General features: G+C 35.0%; 2 protein-coding genes, 1 long non-coding RNA gene and 3 other non-coding genes across 6 annotated transcripts; 3 read left to right on the top strand and 3 right to left on the bottom strand.

Annotated features, from left to right (window-relative positions):
* Positions 1 to 1318: 1318 nt before the first annotated feature.
* LOC114941572 (uncharacterized) lies at positions 1319 to 8325 on the bottom strand. The gene is made up of 9 exons (XR_014926229.1): positions 8261 to 8325; positions 7837 to 7956; positions 7409 to 7701; positions 5588 to 5884; positions 4908 to 5104; positions 4663 to 4793; positions 3529 to 3774; positions 2577 to 2991; positions 1319 to 2018 (listed from the first exon to the last, which is right to left on the bottom strand). It is a non-coding gene; the product is annotated as an uncharacterized LOC114941572 (long non-coding RNA).
* Positions 2666 to 8251, top strand: LOC114941571 (uncharacterized). Its single transcript, XM_029316589.2, has 4 exons — positions 2666 to 3680; positions 5626 to 5850; positions 6118 to 6296; positions 7413 to 8251. The coding sequence occupies exons 1-4, from the start codon at positions 3572 to 3574 to the stop codon at positions 7614 to 7616; spliced, it is 717 nt and encodes a 238-aa protein (XP_029172422.2). The 5' UTR covers positions 2666 to 3571; the 3' UTR covers positions 7617 to 8251.
* Positions 4284 to 4355, top strand: TRNAH-GUG (transfer RNA histidin (anticodon GUG)). Its single transcript has one exon. It is a non-coding gene; the product is annotated as a tRNA-His (tRNA).
* On the bottom strand, positions 5404 to 5476 carry TRNAR-CCU (transfer RNA arginine (anticodon CCU)). Its single transcript has one exon. It is a non-coding gene; the product is annotated as a tRNA-Arg (tRNA).
* Positions 5967 to 6039, top strand: TRNAM-CAU (transfer RNA methionine (anticodon CAU)). Its single transcript has one exon. It is a non-coding gene; the product is annotated as a tRNA-Met (tRNA).
* Positions 8326 to 9229: 904 nt separating the features above from the next.
* LOC114941568 (uncharacterized) lies at positions 9230 to 19912 on the bottom strand. The gene is given in 20 exon segments (XM_085489181.1): positions 9230 to 10137; positions 11570 to 11948; positions 11950 to 12359; positions 12447 to 14178; positions 14307 to 14651; positions 14761 to 14897; positions 14979 to 15125; positions 15239 to 15433; positions 15539 to 15802; positions 15885 to 15969; positions 16315 to 16405; positions 16484 to 16780; positions 16851 to 16970; positions 17072 to 17202; positions 17281 to 17465; positions 17574 to 17713; positions 17819 to 17995; positions 18068 to 18265; positions 18478 to 18623; positions 19386 to 19912. Coding segments are annotated over 20 exon segments (5718 nt in total). The 5' UTR covers positions 19680 to 19912; the 3' UTR covers positions 9230 to 9892.
* Positions 19913 to 20108: the final 196 nt, after the last annotated feature.

Below are 20108 nucleotides of genomic sequence, written 5' to 3'. Positions count from 1 at the left end.
AAGTCTCCGGGACGTCGATTAGACCGATTACCGTCAGGACGCGTCACGGGGTCGTCGGGGGTGGATCCGGTGTTCGCCAGCTCGCCGGCTCGCTCCTCACGTGACGTGATGTCACGTTACCTGGTGGTCGTCGACAGGTGTTCGGGTTCGCACGACCAGGTCCGATCCCGGGCAAGAACTGTGCGCGGCCTATGTTATCAGCACAAATCCAGCCACATAATGATAACGAGCAGATCCAAACAGCCGGGTGACAAGGAGCACGATCGTATAATGTGTACTTTCCAATCGATATCTTCGCAAGGATTGAATTTTATAAAAAGAAAAGCCCACATATTCTCAAATCTTTCTATAGAGAGGGACTTTCTCGTATCAGATACCTAAAAAAAAGCAATGAAAAAAAATTAGGATTTTCTCTATAAAACAGATAAAAAATAGATAAATTATAGATACAAATTGTTTATTAGAAACAAAGAGAGAAAAAAGGGAATAACTCGGACGCATATTTAATCTTTCGCACATGTTGAACTCACGAAGAAGGGACATGTTATATTATTTCAAAAGGCGCTTGTAATTGCGACGTGGGATCACAACCATGTGGTCCCCTTCGTTCAAAGCTCATCGCTCCCTTCTCTCTCTTTTTCTCTGCAGCAAATTAGATATTACGATATTAAATGACGTTATTTAACCCGCCGTGTGTGATCCCTTCGTGGGGTAGTTGAATCTATGACATTATTGCGCGAATACAGGTGTATCGGTCGCTTGTGATTCTCAATCCCTTTCGTTATCCTTAATATTATATTTCCATTTGAAAAAGGTGCAATCAACAATGGATTAAAAAAATTCGAGTCAAAAATCTAGAAGAAAAAAATTATTCGAATTACGCAATGTCTTATGATGTTTTTTAAACACATATCCGAATAACACAAGAGATACAAGAGACATATATATATATATATATATATATATATATATGAATAATATGAAAGTGATCGCGAAGGTCAAAGGACGCGAAACACCTGGAAACACGATCGTAAACGCAAAGGTAATCGATCTCTTGACCGTTAATCGCGGGCTAGAGGATAATTACAGGACGGATGAGTTGCAACATTAATGAGAACGGCGAAGGGGAAGGAGAAGAAGAGCGATCTAATACAGCACGCCGCTAGCTAATTTGCTTCATAATAATTACGGACGGCGCATTAAACATTCGTACGTAGGTGGGTAACGTGAAAGTGTCAGGTGCTGACTGTCCCAGAGGCACATTAGAAGGCACCTACGTACTACGTATCTACGTAGGTATGCCTATGTAGTGGTCTATCCAAGACTTCGAAGGGTGTATATATGTACATGTAAACGCGCGTTCCTCTTCGCATGTGCAAGACTCGCACCTGCATCGCCACCCAAAGTCTCCCAGAAGGACGGAGGAAGATCGTAATTTCTGAAAATAGAGCGGCCGAAGAATCGCGTTAACTCGCTCGCTCGCTCGCGAAACTTTCTAAATTTCTATACCAATTCGATCAAACTTATACCGCTGGTTCGACCTCGCGGCTTTTCCTCTTTCTTCTCAATAGCGCAATTTCGACATTTTTCTTCGCAGCAGAAAAGGAAAGAGAGAAAGCTCGAGAAGAGAAATTCCTTTATAAATAATACACTAAAAGTTTTCTTCGTCTGTAATGTATTGCTTTTTTCCCTGTAATTGATATTAATAATTCTTATAGATCTGCGAGCTTATTGTACTACAAATTTATTCTAGAAATAAATAAAAACGTTTCTCTCCCTTTTCATAGAAAATGCGATAAAATATACATGTGTACGATGGGAAATAATAAGTGGTAAGTGACTTTAAAAATTACACATGTCATAAGAATTACAGATTGAGGCCGTAGATGTGTACGTGCGATAAGGGTCAGCGATCAGTCATCGCGAGGCCACGACGTGTACCATCGAGCGATGAACCACATGAATCGCAGATAATACTGGCGTAATGATTGGAGGAAGATCAGAATCTCTACGGTTACCTGAAATTGCAGGACTGGTCGTTATTCTTTCGCGGCAATGAATATTTTATATTGCGCTATAGCGCGCCAGCACCTTTATTACAGACTATTTTTATATAATCTGTATAAAGTGTTTACTTTTTAAATATTTATATTTTATATTTCAAGTGGACTCTACAACTTGACTCATTCTGACAGAAAAAGTTGTATGATAATTTATATTACATTTATACTATTAATTTAACTTATCTAATATTTAGAAATAATAAATACTATTTATATATAAAATTTGTTTTTCAAGTATTGACTGACAATGAGTCTGAATCTTGGATGAATCACGGATTTGATTGACTTCAACATCTCTTCAGAATATATAAAATTATTAATAGATAGAAAATTAAAAATTCAATAACAATATGTTAATATTTACATTAATATCGAGAGGCAACGAGTATTATAAAGCTCTTGTCGTCGACTGTCTATTCGATGGGTCTTTTCGCACATTGTCAGGAAATATTCACGCGACCTATTACATATACATATGTGCTGCGGTTTGTAGATTGACCTCGCGATACTTACGATCACTTTAGGATTGTAGAGATGACACATCGCGATTGGTCAGGCACCTCGCGCCCGCGTTCTCTCTTGACCATCGAGAGCTACGTCTGGCTGGTTGCCGCTAATGACGCGCCAGCGAATCAACCGACGACGTAGTCAGTGCGCATGTACCTGGAGGCGGGATATTCCTCGTCCCCCACGAATCGAATGGTCTTCACTACGTTTTCGCGATGCTGCAACATGTGATACACGGTGCGGCACGTCAAAACAGTCGAGCCGAATTGTTAGCCGCACCGCCGAATCCGTAGTCTTCAAGAGTTCGAGGTTTTTTCGAAGTTTATCTAAACCTTCCGCGTAGTGTATCAGCCGATGAATCAAACTTTAAACTTCTGGTGAATTTTCGTATAATATTTTTTGATGCGACGTAATAAGTGATCTGTGAACATTGAAAATATAAATTAGAAAAATGTAGAATTTAGAATTCTAGCGATAAAATTATTAAATCATTTTTAATCATGTACGTGAAACGCGTAAATAACGAAACAATACAATTGCTAAGTGATACAGTTTGCCCCCGAGAAAAGTTTGCATTAATAAGAAGTTATCAAAGATAAATCGTCAAATCTAAAATCCAATATTAATTGAATATTTTACATATATGTGCAAAACGTAATAAATCATAAAATAAATCACGAAATAAAATTAGAAGAGGAAGAGAGTTGATGAGTATAAGTCCTTTTGCTGTGATTAAATATGGATACAATAATTGAGAAACAGAATCTTTTGATTTAATAAAAGATGCGTTTTTGGCAACTATGGCACGATCTATATTTGAAACAATTCTTAAGATTTGAAATTTTATTTATGATTTAAGTAGATGGGATATTATATGATCTGATGTTACATATTATGTTTGTGTCTTTTGGGGCAAATAAGAATTTAATGTTTGATCGAAAAGATGTGTGGAGTCTACCTTGATTCTGATTGTGAATATTGAAGAGAATATTTCTCGAGCAATGAGTTCACACTCTCATGCAAGGACGATGTGCACAGGAAATGCAGTCTCTGGTGCATTCTCCGCGTTGCATCTCTTACGAAGTTACAGTCTCTTCGCCCCAAATTCAGGTGCGTTAAAGTTCCTTGGTTGAAAAACATATCATTTAGAGGTCCAAAATCACTTCCTTTCATCGCATCGATTTTCCAATAGTTCTGAAACAATCTGAAATATATTTAAAATTTTAGTTATTACGTTATTGAAAAATATTTGCAGTGTATAAATTATATACAAGTACATATGTATCATATTTTTTATTTGCATTGCTTTTATACGAATAGTTTTGGAATACTCTATATAGCTAATTGAAATTTCATTTCTACTCGCGTATAAGCATTCTTCTATTACTAATTTATTATATTATTATATAACAAGAAATATTACTAGTTTTATAAGTAATATGAATTAATAAATAATATATTTTATATTTTATTTTTCTATTTAATTTTTTTACTAATATTTTATTTTGGTTTTATTTTATACTATATTTTATGTTACTATTTATTATTTTATTCTATAGATTCAAAAAGTTTTGAAATATAATATAGTAAGAAATAGGCGTTATGTATTCTTCATTTGTCGCTTGCTTGCTTTCGTTATGCATAAGCGAGCAAGTTGACTGACATCTGGATTGATCTGCTACAATTTCCAGTCCTCTCTTAACTCCTTCAGTAGCCGTGATCGTCTAGTGGTTAGGACCCTACGTTGTGGCCGTAGTAACCCAGGTTCGAATCCTGGTCACGGCAATGCGAGAGCATTGTCACGGTGAAGGTATATTTTTTTTAAACTTAATTTTACTATATCTGTCTGTTGAAATTTAGAATTATTCTACACAATCGCAAGCTTAAGTAATATAGACTAAGACAAACAAATAACATTTATAATTTAATTATTATTACTTTTATATATATGTATATATCATTCTTTGTAATTCATATAATATCCATATACTTGTAATAATTATTTTTATTAAAAAATAATGTTAAAACTCTCTTATAATGAGTCCATATATTCATATTAATTAGACTATAAATAATGTTATTTTATACTCACATTTAAAATATGTATGTTGAAATGTACGAGTTGCATTCGTCTCAATCTATTTGATTTTTGCGAGGTCATTTCTCTTGGTACAAGCGGTTGTCTCATTTATCATAGCATCGCCCTTACATCGCTCTCGTTCCCTAAAAATGTAACTACCGCTTGAAGCAATTAACGTCTAAAGAAATTTTACGACTTAATTATAACAGTCGCGGCAATTTGTACGGACGTTAACGTTTGCACAGTTTCGCACGAACCTTGACAAGTTGTATTATCACGACATTCGGATTCCCATTAGTTTCATAGTTCGGTAGCATATACAATTGTGTTATAATGTATATAGCCAGCTGGAGTAAAAGTTTCAGCTCTCATTGGCGAAATTTCCAAGTGTCAAATAAATTGTCCATCGATCAAGCGAGTGAGCAAGCTATATTTTGCATAAAGCTAATTAATCCTAGAAGAGAAATGAATGAATAGTTAAATATATGTAATTTAACTTTGATGAAATATCATATTGTTATTTAAAAAATTAATAATGTATAGAAAAATGTATAATTATGCATATATGTATAATATTTGTTATTATATATACGCAAAAATTAATTATCTAATTAATTTTTTATAGCTAATATATTTTTATTAAAAAGATATTCTTATATCTTTATTTTGCTATAAGTGTTAATATTTATATCTTTGTATTAATTTATTTTATATCTTTTATTTATTTGTTTATTACAACAAAAAAATTAAATGTACCCCTGGTGGGACTCGAACCCACAATCCCCGGTTTAGGAGACCGATGCCTTATCCATTAGGCCACAGGGGCGGTCGATAGCATGTTACTTAAACTTTCTAGTCCTTCTTCCCAGTGAGCCGATTCTTTTTTTCGCGTTAACAATATGAAATAAACGAATACAATCAATTAAATGCACAATACCTGAATAAAATTGACAAAATTCTCATCTTCATTAACAGATCTATGTAGATACGAAGCGTATCCGTCTCGGGATTATTTCGTCGAGCCGGATATTTTGTCGAATTCCATGGCAGCGGACTCTTCATCCTCGCCGTTAACATCCTCTTCTTTGTCAACAACATTCTCACTTCCTGGAACTCTGCTTCAACCGCCTTTTCTAGCTGCGGTGCCACCCTTGATGCAATCTCTGAGTGTTCCTCAACCATTCTCGACTTCCTCTTCGGGTAAGCTAATTTTTCCTTAACACGTTCGATCCTCCTGTTAAACAATTTTTTGATATTAATTATTTGCATGAAGAGACGTTTACGATTTACTTATTGATTAAGCGTACCTCTTAATCGCCTCGGTAGCGCAGTAGGCAGCGCGTAAGTCTCATAATCTTAAGGTCGTGAGTTCGATCCTCACCCGGGGCAAATTTTTTTGTTTTATCTTGTTAAAAATTACGCAATGATACTAAAAACCCGTGTGTTTTCTCACCGATGACAAAACAGGTACCGTGAACCGTCACTTCATTACTACAAACGGCATAAACACGCTTCACAGAAGACCTAGAAGCGAAAAGAAACCGATCCCGGACGATCAAAAAGACGAGAAATATTACGAGAGACGTAAACGGAATAATCAAGCTGCGAAGAAGTCGCGAGATGCCCGCAAGATCAGAGAGGATCATGTAAGAATAAAATAATTTTCTTTCAAATATTTTTCTATCAAATATGATAGAGAGAACAATATGTTTAAGATTAACAATAATATAGCACCAATGCGACGTAATAATTCAATATTTTGGATTGATGCAGTTTTTGTATTTACACAAGTATAAAATTCCATTCTGTATTTTGCAATAATAAAATAATAATGTTATTTTGAGATATATGAAAAATATTACGATTATAAAAGTTGTCCAGCATTAAAAGAGCTATAATATGCTAGTAATAATTTTTTCTGTAAGTAGAGGCATTTCTGAGATTTCGAGATTATTACTTCTTTAAATGGAACCATCATAATTTTTTACATAGATTCCTTGTTATATTTAGCGTAAAAAAATTGTTAGAATAGAATATTCAAAAAATGTATGCTTTATGAGATATTTTATATGCGTCATTCTGATATATTTTGACAAAAAATATGAAAAATCATTCATAATATACTAATTTTTCAATAATCTTACTTTCACAATTTTTTTCAGAGCATATTGAGATAAATAGAAATTAATAGAAAAACATACTCTTGTGATTACAAAAAATTGCAATTTACAATGTGCAATTACATACTTTTTTCTAATAACTATATGTTTTTTTGTATCAATTGATTTATCTCATATTATTTTATGCAAAAATTATTAAGCAATAAGATATTATTAAAAATATATGAACATATACAATTTTGCATCTCTTTTGCCAAAATGTGTCAGAATAAAACATAAAATTTATCTCATTTTTGTCCATTAAATTCTAACAATTTTTTATACCAAATATTACGAGAAATCAATTTAGGTGAGAAAAATTATGATTCCATCCACTTAAAAAAAGTAATAATAATCTCGAATTACCAGAAATACCTCCACCTACAAAAAAATTATTATTAGCATATTATATGGCCTTTTTAATACTGTACAATTTTCGTAATTACAATAATTTGTATTTCTCTAAAAACGGAAATATTCCAATAAGTGGACAGAGTTATTGGTCCACCCTATATATAGACACACACATCACACAAAGAATGAAACTTATGCATGTCTGTATACATATGTACGCATATTTCTATCTCTTTTCTACTTACACAGATAGCTCTAAGGGCGACGATGCTAGAGCACGAGAACGCGATTCTCAAGGCGCAGATAGTGACCCTTCGAGAGGAAGCGCAATCCTTGCGGCATATGTTGATCAAGCAACACGCCCCGGCGATACAATCCATCGAACGATCGCTTTCCTCGATGACACCCGTGACGCTCTCTCCTTCGCACACCACTGCGAGCTTAGACTGTTAATGCCGCAAGCTTTTTCTCAAACAGATGCGTGTAGAGATGTTTACATTCTTCGGAACGATGATTAAAATCCATGTAATTTCGTTACCTATAAACACGCGAAAATGTTAATTCGTGACAATAGATTTATCGAAATTACGTACAATACATATTCGATTTGGAAAATATATTAATAATAAGTTATTAAATGTTTTCTACGTTATGCAAAGAAATAAATAAGAACCAATTAGCGATGTTGAAGAAAAACATTATGATCTAATTAAGGGCCACTTGGGGAGATTAATTTCTGATTAACTTAATCGGCCATCTTAATTTCGTATCGGCTAAAGCTTTGTAGAATTGTCTGTAATAGAATTTCTATATTATTCATTGTTACCCATCTAATCTTTCTTTCCAAATATGTATCAAGCAACAAAAATATTAATCATTTTTTATGTTAACAAAAATTAATGAAACGCAAGATATATATGTATATGTATCCTTCAACAGGTTAAACGCCGATTAAATTGATCGTAAAGTTGCTTTTCAAGTGGCTTTTAAGATACCTTGCGGAGATGCGGAGATTATTTCTTGTTAGAATTACTATTATAAGTGTAATTATTGTTGCTTGAATGCTAATAAAAAAAGGTCTAATTCAAGATATATACCTATACGCTTGCAATTAGAAAACTCAATGTACTTTTGTACGAAATTATCCCAAAAGTACATTTTTTACTCGCGAGACATCTAACGGTGTAATGAGGTACTAAATAACAAATCGATAAGTAAGATTACTATTAAACCGACAATCGATAATATATAAAAAATATTTAAACAAGATTACATAAAAAAATTTTTTTATATAAATTTTCATAAATCTCAATTTGAGATTTTAATTGTTTGATGTATTAACGAAAATTTGTCTTGTGCATTTCGCAAAGTCTTACTAAAATATTTAAAATTAAAAAAAATTACAATATTTTTATTTCTTTTCGCTTAAAATAAAAAACTATATATGCAAGTTTTACAAAACAGATAAATAAAAGTACTTTTTACTTTCGGATACGCGATATATTAAAAATAAACAATATAATTTCGAATAGTTTAAGCTTAAATAATCAATATACTGTTAGGCTATTACGTTATAACTTATTATGTTTAATGTATATATTTGATTAAATTAATATAATAAAGAGAAAAATATGAAAAATTGAGAATATATATGCAAATTCAGTTAATTTCAATTTCGATTGCTATGTAATTTTTCAATAATACATAATCGATGCATAAAATATTATTTTAAATGTTTCTATTTTCGTAAAAGACATACTGAAAAGAGTTCTTTAAAGGAATTGCTTGCATAATAAAAATATGATAAATAATATTATGTAGCAATATGTAATATATGAGACTATATATAAAATTTATACATTTAAAAAATGAGCAGATCATCGCGCATGTTTAGTCTTGTTTACCGTATAAAAAGTACTTTAATTACAATACAATAAGAAACATTGCGAGTACATTTGTTGAATTATGTATATAAATCTTCTCAGTATATTTACTACACTAAATTACTTATATCAATACAGACTACGTCTACAAGGAAATGTTGACAGAGACATGTAGAGATGATATAGACGTTCTAAATAGGTAGAAACAGACTTCTACATTTATTAAAAAAAAAGTAAAAGAAACAGATATTGTGTGCTTACGTCTACCTGCTCGTGGTCACACATATGTATATTTAGGGCGTAAGTTTATAAACTTTTGCCGATTTGTAGAATTCTTGGAATCACAAAAAACAAATCTGTGGCTTCTAGTGACACTTTTTACGATATTTTCAAGTTAAACTTTACAATCGCACTCATTATTATATAAATGTTGGCGGGGCCGAATTTTTACAATTATCGTTAATCTCTTCTCGGGATGACACTTTTAAAGTCAACATCCCGACGATGCGACGAATTTATCGTTTCGCCGCGATGAAATTCGTTTTCTAAATTACATTTAACGATATACATACAATAATAATGTCATTTGTGTGTTCAATTATTACCCCTCCGTCGAGAGTAATAATTTCCTCTTTCCTTTTCCATTTAGAATCGCTAATGATTATATTCATCTACAAAGGCATACATTCGTCTTTCTTTGAAATCGTCGACAACGATCGGAGGCGAATCATTCACGAGGCGATCGCATTCAAAAAAGAAGAAGAAAAAGACAAACAACGCATCGAACTGGCATCACAATGGCAGTAATCGCGCACTTTGTATGATAACGCGAGATTAATCGACATATCAATTGGCCGCTATCGCAGTGGCGGCCCCGGTAGCGGTTGTCGCCGACGACGACGACGACGACGATGACGAAGACGACGACGAAGACGACTTCTTCTTCTTCAGCACGATATCCTTGATATTGAGATTGACCTTCTCCTTGTGTGGCGGCGGTACGGATTGCTGGCAGAACCTCTTGAATTCTTCCAATTCACGCTCGATCCAGTCCATGTCCCCGCCTATAGCTTTGGGCGCGAATACGCTCTCTGTAAAAGATACGTTCTAAATACATGATACCCTGACAATTCGCCTGCGAGCACAGCAATGAGTGGCACAAAATTTGTCGTGCATTTCTTTTCTTTCATTTTTTTTTAAATCTACTGAGTATGAGTATGAGTAAAGAAAAGTGACCGTACAGAAAGACGAGAAAAAAGAGATTCGTATCAGCTCCCAAATTCTTCTTGATGTAAATCCACATCATTATGTTTCGTTACACAGTATCGTCACATCTCTTATAAAACAGCCAATGTCGCATTCCCATTTTCTCAAATTTCTATCATTACAATTTATTAGCTGCAAAAAAACTTAAATAAAATGAATAAGAATTTTGTTGAAACACTCGTGCAGGGAAAACAATTGTTTGTCTTCTCTAAAATTTATTGTAATTTGTCAGTAGTAAAGTGATAATTTTGTCGAATAAAGAAAAGGAAAGAAGAAAAAAAGCGAATTATTATAGTTTTACTCATGCAGTATTTTGGCAAGCCTTCATTCCGATAAAGGGGAAAAGAGTATAACATTGAAAAATATAACTTGCTTTTTTATTTAATATTATCAGCAGATTAAAAAATATCGTATACTAGTATCACATTCGTGTGTATCATTTATCACGATTAAATCACACCTACATGATGTTTTTTTGTGTCTTTTGTTGTAATAATAGACCTACTCGAGTGTTTTGTCTATTTACTTTTATCAATAGTTCACAAAGTTTTATCATATTATACATGTAGATTTCTTTCAAAGAGATTTCTCTATCATACATTCTGTTTATCCTCAGGTACTTGCATTTATCAAGACAACACTGCTTCGCATCTTATATTTGTAGAAAGAAAACTGATCAAAAGAATTCGCACATTTAGATTTGGAGATTACTAGCTGCCTTGTACTTTCGAACCAACTTGTGTGTGGTTACAAAGAAAAAAAAAGAAAAATAAGCATGATCCAGTTGGAAGAAATAAAGAACAAATATGAAAAATAAAAAAGCTAGCTGGTCATTCGTTTCTCTTTTCCTTCAGGAAAATTTGTATGTAAAAATATTTCTCTTTCTTAATCTCTCTTTATATTTTTTATTCCTCTCTCATTCTCTTTTTCTATCCGATATTTGAAAAATCTTTTGACCTAGCAGATGACGCGATGTCCTAAATGCAGTGCAGTGTCCTCTTGATAATATGGAAGGAAAAAAAGAAATCGTCAGTAGATTAAGATAAACACCTACAAACTTCCAAGAGAAATATGCATGGATAGTTATCGTCATGAAAAAAAGGAAAAGAAAGAAAAATCTAATAGCTGAAAGTGTGTGAGAAACAATCCGCATGTGTAATGTATTCATATGTGTATTATGTATATGTTAAAGAAAAAAACAAACAAAATGAAAAAAGCAAATTTACATGTTAAAGTCTGATTATTGTTGTTTCTCACCAACGAGAGTCCAGTCATCTCCGCATTGTCTCGTGCCATTCCCACGTTTTTTCTTCTTCTTACTCTTGCTACCCCCGTTGGTGTTCATCATCACCGCATCCTTCACCGCAGCATTGTTCGCCGATGTCTGTCGCACGTCTTCCACATTCGTTATCTCGGGCTTCACTTTCGTCAGGGTGACGCTAGTACCCTTGAGATTGATGCCGTTCTCCGGTATCGGTTGACCGTTCGTCACCTTGCTAATTTGGATGTTGGCGAGCCCGGACAAGGACGATGTGCAGTCTATTGGTTGCGAAGTCAATCGACTGCGCAATTCCGCCAGACTCGACGGAATGACGCCGTTCGCGTGTTTCATGTTCAACGTGCTACAATCGGCCAGTCGTCGCCGTTGTCGTCGTCATTCTGCCAGTCGACGATGACGTTGCCGATGACGATAAGTCACCCTTGACAATATAATCGGGTTTGGGTGGCGATGTCAGACCTGCATTGATTGCCTGCTGCAGGGCCGGACTTCGGATTGTCACCATGCCATTCTCCGACACCTTGATGATGGCCGCTTGCTGCGTTGGCGGCACTTTCATCGGTCCGAAGGATGGATTCTTGATGGTCACCATATTCGTACCGGGATTGTGCAGTATTCTCGCGGGCTCGTCTATCACGTGATCGCTCGTGAACGCGTCGCTGTTCTGCACTGGTGATGACGTAGACGCCGTGCTTCCCGAATTGGCCGAATTTTTGTTTTTCTTTTTCTTCTTTTTGCTAGTAGTACTTTGAGAATCCCTTGACGAATCTACATGGAAAAATATTTTATATTTATTTATATGTACAATTATCCCATTATAATATTTTAGTACATGTGCAATTAACTTCTACCTACCTTTCTCATTGGCTTTCGGCAGCAGGTCTTGCTTGAGCTTTCCCGTGTCTACTACGATGACGTTTCCTCCGGCCTGTGGATTCGCGTAACTCGATTGAACACCGCTCATCGGCGCGGCGATAATAGTGGTTTGTTTGGGCGGATTCACTGGTTTCGGCAGAGGAGCCGTTTTGATCGGAAGTGGTTTCGGCGGCGCGTCAACTTTTGTGATCGTGATGCCTGGCGGTAACTTGAGGTTCTCGATGTTGATCTTGGAATTCGGTCCAATGTCTTTAAACTGGCTACTGAGTGACGGCGAGGTTACCCGTTCGTTACATGTATTTTGGACCTCTGTAGGCACACGTTGTCGCTTGTTTGCGGTTGTTGGATTCGTTTTATTTACACTCTTTTGAGGTTCGTTCTTATTCGATACAACGTTCCTATTATTCGCGTTGTTACTAATAATATTTTTATTATTGCTCTTATTGGCGTTTGATTGCACATTTTTGTCTTGTTGCTTCTTCATTTTTTTATTAATCGTGGATTCGTTTGTAATATTCTGATTCTGTTGTTTCTGCGACACCGGCGTTTGAGGAGGTGTATTCGTTTTATTCTGCTTCTTGTTGGTGTTTGCATTTTGTTGATTCTTACTCTTATTCACCGTATTTTGCTGCTGCAGCACGTTTTCTTTATTCTCTGTGTTTCTTTTATCCTTCTTCGATTTGGAACTTTTAGCTTCATTGACATTCTGCTGTTGAATTTTCTTCTCATCCGTTTGTTTGCCAATTTTCGACTTATCATTATTCGCTTGTTGCTTCAGATTCTTATTGTCGCAAGTCTTAGCTGAAGTCTGAGACGTCTGTTGCTTCGAATTATTCGATTGTTGCAATTTATTTCCTTGTTGCAGCGGGTTACTGTTATTATTTGTCTTAGCTTTCTTCTTTTTTCCGCTATTACTTTGATTTTGTTCTTGTTCCGTCTTGTGAGGAGGCTCTTTAGTTTGTCCATTTACCAATGTAAATAGAACTTTATCCTCAGCCGGAGTCTGACCCTTCAGAGTGATCGTGACTGTAGGTTCAGCGCTGTTTGAATTTATTTCTCTTCTAATAGTGACTATTTGCGGTTGAGATTCTGTTTGTGTTACATTTTCGGCTTCTTTCGTCTTTGCATCTTCCAACTTCTTCATTTCCTTCTTCAATTTCTTTCTCTCTTTTTTCGTTAACTTCTTATCAAGTAAGTCAACATCGGATAACTTATTATCTGCCTTATTATTATTCGAATTACTGTTCTTTGCACATGTGGTATTAATACTTGCTAATGACTTGCCTTTATTGCTTTCGACTTTATCGTTTTTCGAGTTATTCTTATTTCCTTGATTGGAATTCGCATTTCGTATTTCGTACTTTTCCGTATTGTTAATATTCTTATTTTTCGCATTTGAATTCACAGACGCCGTTTTTGTCTTGTTATTGAAATTAGTAATACTATTATTACCGCTGCTATTATTATTATTGCTACAAATCTCCTGCTTCTCCTTTTTCCTATTGTTTAATTGCTTTATCGCGGATAGAGATATGGATGGTGATGTTGGCAAAATAGAAACTTCCGGTAAATTACATTGAGGTAATGGTCTTTGAGGTACAGGTTTTTGAGGATCGACGACAGTGATCGTAACTTCTGGTGTCTTTTTCTGTAACTCTATTAACTTTTGTCTTTCCGTTTCTTGCCTATCTTTCTTCAATTTTTCTTCAAGCTGTCAAAAAAAAAAAAACATTAATTAACATTACATCAAAGTAGGAATTATAGTAGTAAAATTATATAATATTACATATTATATATAATTATATTAATAAATTATATATAATTTATAATTTAACGAACTTTTCGTTGTTTCTGTCTCGCTTTCTTCTCAGCTTTTTTGTTATTGTGTTTTTTCCCATTCTGATTGCCTTCGATAAATTCTAACAATTCTTCTAAATCACGTTGATCTCGTTGATCGTGCTGGACCGTGGAGGCCGTCGAGATTGGAGTATTCGATCTAAGAACCGAACTCGTCAGGGTCTTCGATTCGAAATTGGTGTTAGGAATTGACGATTCAGATGGACTTTTTGGTGGACTACAGCCAGTTGCTACAGCTTTGCATTTTTTCGCTTTCTTCTTTGTCAGGAGTTGTCGCAGTCGTTCTCGCATTTCCTTATAATTTCGACTTACTGGCGCAACTGACGGCTAAAAACGACGTATTTATATATTATAATCTTCTTCGAATCGAATATACGTTTACGCTATTTTTCCCATTTATTTAAATACAAGATTGCTTAGAGATATCGAGACTTACCATTCCATGGCCAAACACTTCGCAATAACAACAATCACAATGTCTCATATTGGTATCCCTCTGTGCAGAACTACTGGTGGAACACGAGTCCTCCTGACTGCTCCCCGAATCCGAACAGTCTCCATCTCCGGAACTCACTAAACTCACAGATTGAAATGTAATTTAGTTCGCAAATAATCAGCGCAACTTTGATGAAAAAATATACATAGTATACTGACAGTCATTACACGATACTCTCTTGATATGCTCGACATTAGCTTGCTTGTGACATGCATGCGGTGTATGATTGAGCGAATGAAGTCTGGAGTGAGAAGTCTGGGAACCCGTGTTTTTCGCCAAATCTGGTCCATGAGCATGCGGATTACCTATTTTCGTGCAAAGAGACGTAAACATGTATAAGATAAGTGTATAATAAAGTTGAAGAAAAAAAACTCAATGTGTGACGTGGAATATAATGTGGAAACGATTCGCTACTTACACTTACCATGATGAATGTTGTGTGTCGCATTCGGCGTTTGCGTCATAGAATGCCTCGTTTGGGTTTGAGTCTGGGCGGATTGCGTGGTACCTGTCTTTACAGTGGGTTTCTGGCTCGGTTCTGGATTAGTCTTCATGACAGAAGTCGGTGACGTTGCCTTGGGACGATCGTTCGTTACGGATGTTTCGAGTATAGCTGCTTTTGAAAACATTTTGCATTGTTTAATGTAGAATTTCATGTTGTGATTAACTAAGCTAAATAATAAAAACAGAAAATACAAAAAAATTTTCTTATATTTACATGTAGGCAAGCAAGGGCACATGTCCCACTTGCGTCTCGAGTTGAGCAAGCAAGGACAAGGTGGATTTTCTAAGATTTCTTTTTTTCTTTCCGCTATTTCTCGCGCGTGTTGATAAACACAGGAACAAGGCTCCAATTCGGATGTCTTTGAGATGGTATCTTTCCGCAGAGCACCACGTGTAATCGACTCTTTCTTTCTTTTATCTTCGTCACTTGAACTGTCTGGCTTAATCTTCGGTGTCATTGAATACTGCACAAGTTCTTCTAAAAATGTTTATCTCTTCTTTATTTCAATCTCTCTATTTATTACTATATAATTCATCATTATATACGCAAAATTACTTACGTAAAATTTTACTATTAATTTTATTCATAGAGAAGTATGAATTTGTATCTTTTTTCTCGACATTTTCGATTTTGTCTTGTGTACTCTGTAAGAAAAATGTCATTAATTGATATAAATTGTTTTTAAAGAAAATTTTAATTTATTACACACATGTAATAAATGTAAAAGTTATATATATTTAATTTTTTTATAAAAGTTTATATATTTTTCAAACTAAAATTGTAATATATATAATTTTTATTTTAATATATATATATGGAAATTAAACTTATATTATATCTGAATATTAAAATTTAAAGGAATACTAAAGGAACTTTTCATCACTAAAATATATCTATTTTATAAAAAATAAAATTTATATTCTCTTTGAAAATGAGATATTAATCATCAATTGATACATTTATGAGGTTGTAAAATGTAATCTTTTTACCGTATGACTTATTCCTATTTCATTGCATGTATGACATTCGCATTTTTTCCCATTCTCGAGCACATCAATGTCGCTGTCATCACTGTGATTCCTAAAACAAATCATTATTGTATTACAAAAGAATAAAAATCCAAGAAATAGTTTATCAAATAATTGAAACAAAACATACCTGACTGATCTAATAGCATATTGCGCTAATCGACATGTTGCACGCGCGTAATCGTAACAGAGATCGCTTTGACCAACCGCATCCATTTCAGTGGCAGTCAATGCCCCGGCTATGTCCGCTAACTTTTGATGCTGGGCCTTATTCCAATCGTCTAACAATATTTGGACTATTTCGATACTTGATGGTATAGCTATAGAATCCGAATTAAGATCTAATATTGGACTTAAGGGTCGACTATCGCTTCCAGATGTATGTGCAATGAGCGAAGAAAACTGTCCATGAATTTCTCGCATATCACTGAAATAATTATCGTGATTAAAATTGAATACAATTTTTTATCAAGTTTTTTTTGTATGTGACATCTTACTTGCTAATATCCGGTGTCTTGCTCAACATACTGTGCTCCATAAGTTTGCGCGTTGTTGTGAACAATTCCCAAGCTTCTCTAATCTGTCTAAGTCTTGTCATACGAACTGCTTGTTCTGCACTGAAACATACTTTGCTTATACAATCCTATTTCATAATTTGTCATAATTCATAACTATATCGAGTCGTTCAGAATAATTGTAACATTATCTTTTAACTTACTTGTATTTATCCATCCATGGTTCTGTCTCGGGCCATAAATTACCAATTCTCGTCATCTCATCGTCAAAAAATAAATATCTGTGAACAAGATCTTGGTATTCGGAACCTTTCAATGGCAGAAGTTTCCTCAGCTGCAAATGCAATGTATATATTTGAATTTAGTACTTGAAAATTTCGCGGATTATTTTCAATAAAGTATATTATCTTACCTGGCCGATAAATGTAGGTAAATTATTTTGCACCAAAGCATCATTATATACATAAATTTGATACAATTTTTTAATAAAACAGTCCCATGTCAAGTTAAACTTGAAGAGGTATTCTTTTAACGGTTTTACTAACTCAGAAATTAGAATTGCTGTCGCTACAAGAGCATCATAATCATCCAAAAGACCTACATTGTAAAAAAAAGATCCAGATGTAGATTTCATATCTATCTGAATGTATATATATATATATTTTTTTTTGTGAAATAAAATTATTTATAAAAAATAGTACTAACCAGTAAGAAAAATTTCTGCTAAATTGTTTACACTATGATCGTGTAAAAGAACGAATAAACGAACTTTTACTTCTATCACAAATTCTTGCGCCTGGCTTACTAACCTCATGAACAGTTGGTGAGGATCTCTTTTGCATAATCTTTTGAAAAAAAAAAAAAAAAAAAAAAAAAAAGAAAAACAATATTATATAATTGATCAATAGTAATGCAAAATTATATTTTAAATAGATGAAAATCATTCTTACTGAATAACAGTATCGTTCATATCAATCGAAGGTAATCTGCTAAACTGAGTCTGTGAAGAGTCGGATACACGAGCCGTTTCCAGAGCAATGTTAAAGACAGCATGTATGTATTGCTGCAATTCAGTCCACAAGTTCTGGAACTTCATAGCCTTCTGTAGCTCCTCTCTAAACATGTCTCTACCAAATTAATTATCAATTAATATCACATCCTTCCTCTTTCTCTTTGAGATTTGTAATCATTGCCTCTACCTTTTAGCTTTGTAAGAATCACAAGAGCAGGACTCTTTCCCATGATGGGACGAACTGTCGACACTTGCTGCAGAGGAGTACAATTTGGCGAGCGCATCGGTGTTTATTCTAGGCGAATTACGTCGATCTTCCTCAGCCGCTCTTGCACCCCTAATAAACGCATCGATCACGCCTTGGTCCGTTGTTCTGAAGGTGTCTCTATGCATACGAAATATTTCCAATTATATTTTAACTTCTTGTGCTTGAGATATACAGGGTGTCCCATAAGTAATTGTTGAAATTAATCAGCTGCAAACTTTCTTTTCAACACAATGTTTGTTTTCTCAATAACTGCATTCATTAAAAAATGACAGCTGATTAGTTTCAGCAATTTCTTATGGGATATCCTACATAATAATCACTGTACGTACTTTATAGCTTTGTAAGAATCACAAGAGTAAGATTCTTTCCCATAATGCGACGAATTGTCAACAGCTGCTGCAGAATTACACCGATCTTCTAATGCTCTTGCACTTCTAATAAATGCGTCGAGTATGCCTTGATCGTTCGTACCAAACTACAAAGATTAAAATGCTTGTAAGTTTTACAATGCCTTTGAGTAAGCTCATCTATATACTGTACAATATTTGCATCTATAAGTACACAATGATGCTATAAGAACTTGTTTAATTTAAGAAATTGTCCATCACTTTGTTACCAATATAAATTTTGGAAAGTAAGCTTACTGAATAAATCAAATTCATATATGTTTCTTCGTGTCATTGTAGAAATATGTTAGATCTATCTCTCCTATAAGTACGTATATGAAAATCATTTGAAAAGAATGTCATGATAATTATGTTTCCATCACTTAAATAAGACAGCTCTTGACACTTATCATTACAAGTGTCACTCATCTTTCATTTCTGAAGCACTTAAATGTTATCTAATATACTAATAAATGATAACCTATGGTACAGTCTACCATGGTAACATTTTCACAATAGTTGTACAATGTGATAAATAGCTCTCGCACACATCTTTACAATACGAATAAACATAATAATACTCTAAAATAATGATATTATATAAAAATATCATTATCTATCAATGCATTGTAGAAGACTTATAAGATCATTACAAAAAAGGGCATCATATTTAGTCTACGATTGAATTCTTAAGCTTCAGAAGTCTTAATAGCAAGTTTCTGACGAGAGAGAGATAGAGAGAGAGAGAGAGAAAGAGAGAGAGATCTCATGTCATATATTCCTCCATCGCATGATTATTTCATTATAATTTCAAGCGATCAACCATCGCGTCGTCAGCGGAGAAGACGTACTTTGGCGACAGCTGCCGCGGCTGCTTTGGCGAGCTCCATGTTCCTGATGTCTCTGAGAAAGCCCTTCTCAGAGATGACGCGCGCTTTCCCGGCTTCCTGGTCGTCGCAGGCATCGTCTCGTCTGACGTCGTCGTGTCTACGACTCCGGTTGACGGAGGAGCGCGGGAAAGGCGCGTCGTCGACGTGGGTCCTCGCCGTCAGCTGATCGTCGTCGTCCATCGTGACCGCGGTCCTCTCCCCGGCGATGGTGTTGCTGCTCTCGCGTCGATCCTCCTCAATGTCGCTGCCGCTCATGTCATCAAAGGCGCCTACGCGTACCTGTCAAATATCATGTACCTGTCACGTGCGAATCGTCCGTCTCGCCCGGCTACAAATTACAGGAACAACGATTCGCAATCACGGCTGTCACCCGGAACCGTGTAAACACCTATGCTAGGCCGCGCATTCGATCAACACACTCGCAATACCTCCTCTCTCAGCACCTCAATATGGCGTCTTGCGTGCAAGGCTCGACGCACTTGAATACAGTGGCGTAACCGCGTTCAAAACCGCGTCGCTGGATCGGCAAAGCCGGTTTCGACGTGACGGGTCTGTTCGTTTTTTGGCCACCCGCAAGGTATGTTCGAAAAGTCGACTCTTCGCAGTGTCGTTTGATCGACCAATCGGGAGGCAGAGATTTTTAGTTACTTTTATTCTGATTGGTCGAACAAACTCTGGGGAAAA

This window comes from Nylanderia fulva, unplaced genomic scaffold (assembly GCF_048542155.1).
Source record: "Nylanderia fulva isolate GAGA-0341 unplaced genomic scaffold, ASM4854215v1 Scaffold8, whole genome shotgun sequence".
In the NCBI taxonomy this organism is placed as follows: domain Eukaryota; kingdom Metazoa; phylum Arthropoda; class Insecta; order Hymenoptera; family Formicidae; genus Nylanderia; species Nylanderia fulva.
This window is presented reverse-complemented; position numbering and strand designations above follow the sequence as displayed.